At 50.5% G+C, this 8,426-nt stretch overlaps 1 protein-coding gene across 1 annotated transcript; it reads right to left on the bottom strand.

Moving 5' to 3' along the window:
• Positions 1 to 2,989: 2,989 nt before the first annotated feature.
• On the bottom strand, positions 2,990 to 6,955 carry LOC139396654 (homeobox protein 2-like). Its single transcript, XM_071143587.1, has one exon. The coding sequence runs from the start codon at positions 6,953 to 6,955 to the stop codon at positions 2,990 to 2,992; it is 3,966 nt and encodes a 1,321-aa protein (XP_070999688.1).
• Between the last annotated feature and the right edge of the window lie 1,471 nt (positions 6,956 to 8,426).

The following is an 8,426-nucleotide window of genomic DNA, read 5'->3' as shown; positions in this document are numbered from 1 at the left end:
AGGGGTGGGGCATCAGTAAGCAGAGCAGCTATGGGTGGGGCATCAGTAAGCAGAGCAGCTAGGGGTGGGGTATTAGTAAACAGAGCAGCTGGGGTGGGGTATTAGTAAGCAGAGCAGCTAGGGGTGGGGAATTAGTAAACAGAGCAGCTAGGGGTGGGGCATCAGTAAGCAGAGCAGCTAGGGGTGGGGTATTAGTAAGCAGAGCAGCTAGGGGTGGGGAATTAGTAAACAGAGCAGCTAGGGGTGGGGAATCAGTAAGCAGAGCAGCTAGGGGTGGGGTATTAGTAAGCAGAGCAGCTAGGGGTGGGGAATTAGTAAACAGAGCAGCTAGGGGTGGGGCATCAGTAAGCAGAGCAGCTAGGGGTGGGGCATTAGTAAACAGAGCAGCTAGGGGTGGGGCATCAGTAAGCAGAGCAGCTAGGGGGCGGGGCATCCGTAAACAGAGCAGCTAGGGCGGTGCATCAGTAAACAGAGCAGCTAGGGGGCGGGGCATCAGTAAACAGAGCAGCTAGGGGGCGGGGCATCAGTAAGCAGAGCAGCTAGGGGGCGGGGCATCAGTAAGCAGAGGGGCCTCTGCCTGCCAGCAGAGCTCCAGTTAAGGCTTTCCCCATGTGGGATCTTGCCATAGAGTAACAAGCGGGAGACATCCGGAGGGCAATAAGGGCAGGCGCCTGGCCTAGCCAGGCTCAGATTGAGGGGGAGAAGGGGGGTCTCCAAGGCAAGGGCTTCAAGGCCCTGTCGGCTCTGTCAGTGGCTGAATCATGCAGCTGTATCCTGGGTAGAGGAGAGAAACAGACAGGGGCCCTTGGACTCTTGGAGCTGCCACAGCCATGCCCCTCTCAACCGGCTACTGACACGAAACAGCTCATGGAAAGCTGGCAGCCTCTCAACTTCCAGCTGCTTTTGGCCCGGGTCTCCCTCTTTCAAAACAGTGAATAGGAGTAATTATCTGCACTATTCAATAAAGAGCTGAGCATTCTGGATTCTGGCTAAGCCTGGCCTGAACCCTACCTCAAAATTCCTCTCTTTTAGCCTGCAGCCTAGTCACTTCAAGGTTCCCCAACGTAAATTGGCACAAATTATCCTTACTATTATTATTATATATTTATGTGAGTCAGACTTGATTCCCATTGCAGGTGTAGGCTACAGCAATTTTAAATCCCTCATTTAGGGAAAGTAGCCTCTGCCGAGTCTCCAGCAACTGGATGTTCCAGTTTTACAGGAAATGGAAAGAGAGCCTGTGACGCGACTTTCCGCTTTTGACGTTAACAAGACGACACTCCATCTTAACTCCTCCTCCACATTTACTGAATTGGTTGAACAGTGCAGAAGAGAACCATTCCATCTTAACTCCTCCTCCACATTTACTGAATTGGTTGAACAGTGCAGAAGAGAACCATTCCATCTTAACTCCTCCTCCACATTTACTGGATTGGTTGAACAGTGCAGAAGAGAACCATTCGATCTTAACTCCTCCTCCACATTTACTGGATTGGTTGAACAGTGCAGAAGAGAACCATTCCAGACAGTTGTTTTTCTTTTTGTCAATACCAGTATTTAGGGAATCTAGTTTCAGACCAGTATGTAGGGAGATTTAGTTTCAGACCAGTATGTAGAGGATCTTGTTTCAGACCAGTATGTAGGGAGATTTAGTTTCAGACCAGTATGTAGGGAATCTAGTTTCAGACCAGTATGTAGGGAGATTTAGTTTCAGACCAGTATGTAGGGGATCTAGTTTCAGACCAGTATGTAGGGTATCTAGTTTCAGACCAGTATGTAGGGGATCTAGTTTCAGACCAGTATGTTGTAGGGGATCTAGTTTCAGACCAGTTGTAGGGGATCTAGTTCCAGACCAGTATGTAGGGAATCTAGTTTCAGACCAGTATGTTGTAGGGGATCTAGTTTCAGACCAGTATGTAGGGGGATCTAGTTTCAGACCAGTATGTAGGGGAGCAAGTTTCAGACCAGTATGTAGGGGATCTAGTTTCAGACCAGTATGTAGGGGAGCAAGTTTCAGACCAGTATGTAGGGGATCTAGTTTCAGACCAGTATGTAGGGGGATCTAGTTTCAGACCAGTTTGCAGGGGGATCTAGTTTCAGACCAGTATGTAGGGGGATCTAGTTTTAGACCAGTATGTAGGGGGATCTAGTTTCAGATCAGTATGTAGGGGGATCTAGTTTCAGACCAGTATGTTGTAGGGGATCTAGTTTCAGACCACTATGTAGGGGATCTAGTTTCAGACCAGTATGTAGGGGGATCTAGTTTCAGACACTAAACTAAAAACTGTAGTTATTCTTGTTCCTCAATGTTTAAAATTCTAAAACGATGCCAGTCTGTCTAGTATTTTGTTTTTGTGACAGGATACTGAAAATTATAAAATGTCTTCTCATTCCCTTCCACTAGGTCTAAAGGAAGAGGGCAGAGGGGCTCATAAATGAACCCAGCTATAAGCTGTTATTTTGGTAACCAAATGACCATCAAAAAGCTTATCTCAGGCAATATTTAAGCGGAGTGGGCGCCATACATTTAGCCCAGACCTTGTCACAAGAATGGGCCATTGTTAACAGGCTCCCTGTAAAGAGTAGATGGCCTGAAATGGCGACTATGCAATCGTGACTTGAGCATATTGGTACTGTAGATCATCCAAGATTACTCTTAGCAGAGAGCAGTAGATTTTGGTGATATTGGAAACATGTGGAGTCCACTATGTTGCCCTATAGGGAGCTCCTTCAAAGCCCATATTAAGGATCATGTGTATCAGATTCTGCCTCGACGTTAGAGACAGAAAGTTAAATCAAATGTTGCCAGTGACTTCATGCTGTCTAGATCCATCAGGACCTTTGACGGCATTAGGCCCTGCTACAGGATGTCCTGTGGAACATGTGGGAACCTTGGTGAGATGGGAAAGGAGGGGGAAATTGGATTAGTGCCATGTGTGGCACACTTTACCAGATAACATTGGTTATGATCGCTGCCACAGTTGTGCTCTCATTCTGAGCAAATAAACAGATTTTCGGTTAGTGTTTCGCTGGCAGTTGAATGAAGAAACCTGTGGCTAGGATTGTTGGAGCAGGGCCCATGGTTGGTTGGACTGTTGGAGCAGGGCCCATGAATGGTTGGATTGTTGGAGTGGGGCCCATGAATGGTTGGATTGTTGGAGCGGGACATATGGTTGGTTGGATTGTTGGAGCGGGGCCCATTAATGGTTGGATTGTTGGAGCGGGGTCCATGGTTGGTTGGATTATTGGAGCAAGGCACACGGTTGGTTGGATTGTTGGAGCGGGGTCCATGAATGGTTGGATTGTTGGAGCGAAGCACACGGTTGGTTGGATTGTTGGAGCAGGGCCTGTGAATGGTTGGATTGTTGGAGCGGGGTCCATGAATGGTTGGATTGTTGGAGCGAGGCACACGGTTGGTTGGATTGTTGGAGCAGGGTCCATGAATGGTTGGATTGTTGGAGCGAGGCACGCGGTTGGTTGGATTGTTGGAGCAGGGCCCATGGTTGGCTGGATTGTTGGAGCGGGGTCCATGAATGGTTGGATTGTTGGAGCGAGGCACACGGTTGGTTGGATTGTTGGAGCAGGGTCCATGAATGGTTGGATTGTTGGAGCGGGGCCCATGAATGGTTGGATTGTTGGAGCGAGGCACACGGTTGGTTGGATTGTTGGAGCAGGGACCATGAATGTTTGGATTGTTGGAGCGAGGCACGCGGTTGGTTGGATTGTTGGAGCAAGACCCATGGTTGGCTGGATTGTTGGAGCGGGGTCCATGAACGGTTGGATTGTTGGAGCGGGGTCCATGAATGGTTGGATTGTTGGAGCGAGGCACACTGTTGGTTGGATTGTTGGAGCAGGTTCCATGAATGGTTGGATTGTTGGAGCGAGGCACACGGTTGGTTGGATTGTTGGAGCGGGGTCCATGAATGGTTGGATTGTTGGAGTGGGGCCCATGAATGGTTGGATTGTTGGAGCGAGGCACACGGTTGGTTGGATTGTTGGAGCGGGGCCCATTGTTGGCTGGATTGTTGGAGCGGGGTCCATGGTTGGTTGGAGAGGGGCCCATGGTTGGTTGGATTATTGGAGCAAGGCACACGGTTGGTTGAATTGTTGGAGCGGGGTCCATGAATGGTTGGATTGTTGGAGCGAAGCATACGGTTGATTGGATTGTTGGAGCAGGGCCTGTGAAGGGTTGGATTGTTGGAGCAAGGGGCAAATGAATGGTTGGATTGTTGGAGCAGGGTCCATGAATGGTTGGATTGTTGGCGCGAGGCACGCGGTTGGTTGGATTGTTGGAGCAGGGCCCATGGTTGGCTGGATTGTTGGAGCGGGGTCCATGAATGGTTGGATTGTTGGAGCGAGGCACACAGTTGGTTGGATTGTTGGAGCAGGGTCCATGAATGGTTGGATTGTTGGAGCGAGGCACGCGGTTGGTTGGATTGTTGGAGCAGGGCCCATGGTTGGCTGGATTGTTGGAGCGGGGTCCATGAATGGTTGGATTGTTGGAGCGAGGCACACGGTTGGTTGGATTGTTGGAGCAGGGTCCATGAATGGTTGGATTGTTGGAGCGGGGCCCATGAATGGTTGGATTGTTGGAGCGAGGCACACGGTTGGTTGGATTGTTGGAGCAGGGACCATGAATGTTTGGATTGTTGGAGCGAGGCACGCGGTTGGTTGGATTGTTGGAGCAAGACCCATGGTTGGCTGGATTGTTGGAGCGGGGTCCATGAACGGTTGGATTGTTGGAGCGGGGTCCATGAATGGTTGGATTGTTGGAGCGAGGCACACTGTTGGTTGGATTGTTGGAGCAGGTTCCATGAATGGTTGGATTGTTGGAGCGAGGCACACGGTTGGTTGGATTGTTGGAGCGGGGTCCATGAATGGTTGGATTGTTGGAGTGGGGCCCATCAATGGTTGGATTGTTGGAGCGAGGCACACGGTTGGTTGGATTGTTGGAGCGGGGCCCATTGTTGGCTGGATTGTTGGAGCGGGGTCCATGGTTGGTTGGAGAGGGGCCCATGGTTGGTTGGATTATTGGAGCAAGGCACACGGTTGGTTGAATTGTTGGAGCGGGGTCCATGAATGGTTGGATTGTTGGCGCGAAGCATACGGTTGATTGGATTGTTGGAGCAGGGCCTGTGAAGGGTTGGATTGTTGGAGCAAGGGGCAAATGAATGGTTGGATTGTTGGAGCAGGGTCCATGAATGGTTGGATTGTTGGCGCGAGACACGCGGTTGGTTGGATTGTTGGAGCAGGGCCCATGGTTGGCTGGATTGTTGGAGCGGGGTCCATGAATGGTTGGATTGTTGGAGCGAGGCACACAGTTGGTTGGATTGTTGGAGCAGGGTCCATGAATGGTTGGATTGTTTGAGCGAGGCACGCGGTTGGTTGGATTGTTGGAGCAGGGTCCATGAATGGTTGGATTGTTGGAGCGGGGCCCATGAATGGTTGGATTGTTGGAGCGAGGCACACGGTTGGTTGGATTGTTGGAGCAGGGACCATGAATGTTTGGATTGTTGGAGCGAGGCACGCGGTTGGTTGGATTGTTGGAGCAAGACCCATGGTAGGCTGGATTGTTGGAGCGGGGTCCATGAACGGTTGGATTGTTGGAGCGGGGTCCATGAATGGTTGGATTGTTGGAGCGAGGCACACTGTTGGTTGGATTGTTGGAGCAGGTTCCATGAATGGTTGGATTGTTGGAGCGAGGCACACGGTTGGTTGGATTGTTGGAGCGGGGCCCATGAATGGTTGGATTGTTGGAGCGAGGCACACGGTTGGTTGGATTGTTGGAGCAGGGACCATGAATGTTTGGATTGTTGGAGCGAGGCACGCGGTTGGTTGGATTGTTGGAGCAAGACCCATGGTAGGCTGGATTGTTGGAGCGGGGTCCATGAACGGTTGGATTGTTGGAGCGGGGTCCATGAATGGTTGGATTGTTGGAGCGAGGCACACTGTTGGTTGGATTGTTGGAGCAGGTTCCATGAATGGTTGGATTGTTGGAGCGAGGCACACGGTTGGTTGGATTGTTGGAGCGGGGTCCATGAATGGTTGGATTGTTGGAGAGGGGCCCATGAATGGTTGGATTGTTGGAGCGAGGCACACGGTTGGTTGGAGTGTTGGAGCGGGGCCCATTGTTGGCTGGATTGTTGGAGCGGGGTCCATGGTTGGTTGGAGAGGGGCCCATGGTTGGTTGGATTATTGGAGCAAGGCACACGGTTGGTTGAATTGTTGGAGCGGGGTCCATGAATGGTTGGATTGTTGGAGCGAAGCATACGGTTGATTGGATTGTTGGAGCAGGGCCTGTGAAGGGTTGGATTGTTGGAGCAGGGGGCAAATTAATGGTTGGATTGTTGGAGCAGGGTCCATGAATGGTTGGATTGTTGGCGCGAGGCACGCGGTTGGTTGGATTGTTGGAGCAGGGCCCATGGTTGGCTGGATTGTTGGAGCGGGGTCCATGAATGGTTGGATTGTTGGAGCGAGGCACACGGTTGGTTGGATTGTTGGAGCGAGGCACACGGTTGGTTGGATTGTTGGAGTGGGGCCCATGGTTGGTTGGATTGTTGGAGCGGGGCCCATGGTTGGTTGGATTGTTGGAGCAGGGTCCATGAATGGTTGGATTGTTTGAGCGAGGCACGCGGTTGGTTGGATTGTTGGAGCAGGGCCCATGGTTGGCTGGATTGTTGGAGCAGGGTCCATGAATGGTTGGATTGTTGGAGCGAGGCACACGGTTGGTTGGATTGTTGGAGCAGGCTCCATGAATGGTTGGATTGTTGGAGCGAGACACGCGGTTGGTTGGATTGTTGGAGCAGTGCCCATGGTTGGCTGGATTGTTGGAGCGGGGTCCATGGTTGGTTGGATTATTGGAGCGAGGCACACGGTTGGTTGGATTGTTGGAGCGGGGCCCGTGAATGGTTGGATTGTTGGAGCGGGGTTCATGGTTGGTTGGAGAGGGGCCCATAGTTTGTTGGATTATTGGAGCGAGGCACATGATTGGTTGGATTGTTGGTTGCGAGGCACACGGTTGGTTGGATTGTTGGAGCAGGGCCCATGGTTGGTTGGATTGTTGGAGCGAGGCACACGGTTGGTTGGATTGTTGGAGCGAGGCACACGGTTGGTTGGATTGTTGGAGTGGGGCCCATGGTTGGTTGGATTGTTGGAGCGGGGCCCATGGTTGGTTGGATTGTTGGAGCGGGGCCCATGGTTGGTTGGATTGATGGAGTGGGGCCCATAAATGGGCAGTCAGACCATGTTGTCAGCTAACATCCCCAGTAGTGGCAGTGAAAGAGAAACAGACCAGAGTCAGAGAGACAGCTCTAAAAGGAATTAGGGTTGATGCTGTTGATTTAGTTTAATGTTATACAGACCAGCCAGACTGATGCTACTGATGTGCTAAAGGCACATGAGTTTCAAAGAAGTAAAACAACATGTACTTGCAGGGTCTATACTGTACTGTATTGTACTTTACTATACAATACTGTACTATACGTCATTCTGCATGTCTCATATGTCATATCTCATATGTCTCATATGTTTCCTTTATGACATGGCCACAGGAATCTCTCTAAAATGACTTCAGTATGTTTCAAGAGTGGGGAACGTTGCTGATTTAGCAAAGTATTAACAGCTCAAAAATACCCCTGGAGGAACTCACACAAGCCTAGAGAGGCCATCCTCCCTTTCTGAAACTTCTCCACTGTGACTAGTCTGTTCTCTCTGTGTGAACCTTCTCCACTGTGACTAGTCTGTTCTCTCTGTGTGAACCTTCTCCACTGTGACTGATGGCTAGTCTGTTCTCTCTGTGTGAACCTTCTCCACTGTGACTAGTCTGTTCTCTCTGTGTGAACCTTCTCCACTGTGACTGATGGCTAGTCTGTTCTCTCTGTCTGAACCTTCTCCACTGTGACTAGTCTGTTCTCTCTGTCTGAATCTTCTCCACAGTGACCGGTGGCTAGTCTGTTTGGTTCCCTTTATCTTTCCATCAGAGCGCTCTCCATAGTAATTTGTTTTTTTATATATTTGTCCTGTTACACAACAGTGTGAAATGGAAATCTGTTTCTTGCATTTCCCAACTCCCTTTGAGACACCCACACGGAGCGGGTTCACAGACAGGGTCAACATGGTCCAGCGCCCTTCGAGCAATTGGGGTTAAGTGCCTTGCTCAAGGGCAAAGTGACAGATCTTTTTTTCACATTGTCGACTCCAGGATTTGAACCAGTGATTTTTCGTTACTGGCACAACGTTGAGGCTACCTGCCACTGAGCTGTGGAAGCCGAACCAATCCAATACCCCAGAAGAGACCTGTGACCTCGCTCTCTCTCTTTCTCTCATGGATGTTTTTTTACAAGCTAAGGGAAACAAAAACAAGAACCATATCCAGCACCCAGGCAACCATATCCAGCCCTCAGGCAACCATATCCAGCACCCAGGCA

The sequence above is a fragment of the Oncorhynchus clarkii genome, unplaced genomic scaffold (genome assembly GCF_045791955.1).
Source record: "Oncorhynchus clarkii lewisi isolate Uvic-CL-2024 unplaced genomic scaffold, UVic_Ocla_1.0 unplaced_contig_3869_pilon_pilon, whole genome shotgun sequence".
In the NCBI taxonomy this organism is placed as follows: Eukaryota; Metazoa; Chordata; class Actinopteri; order Salmoniformes; family Salmonidae; genus Oncorhynchus; species Oncorhynchus clarkii.
This window is presented reverse-complemented; position numbering and strand designations above follow the sequence as displayed.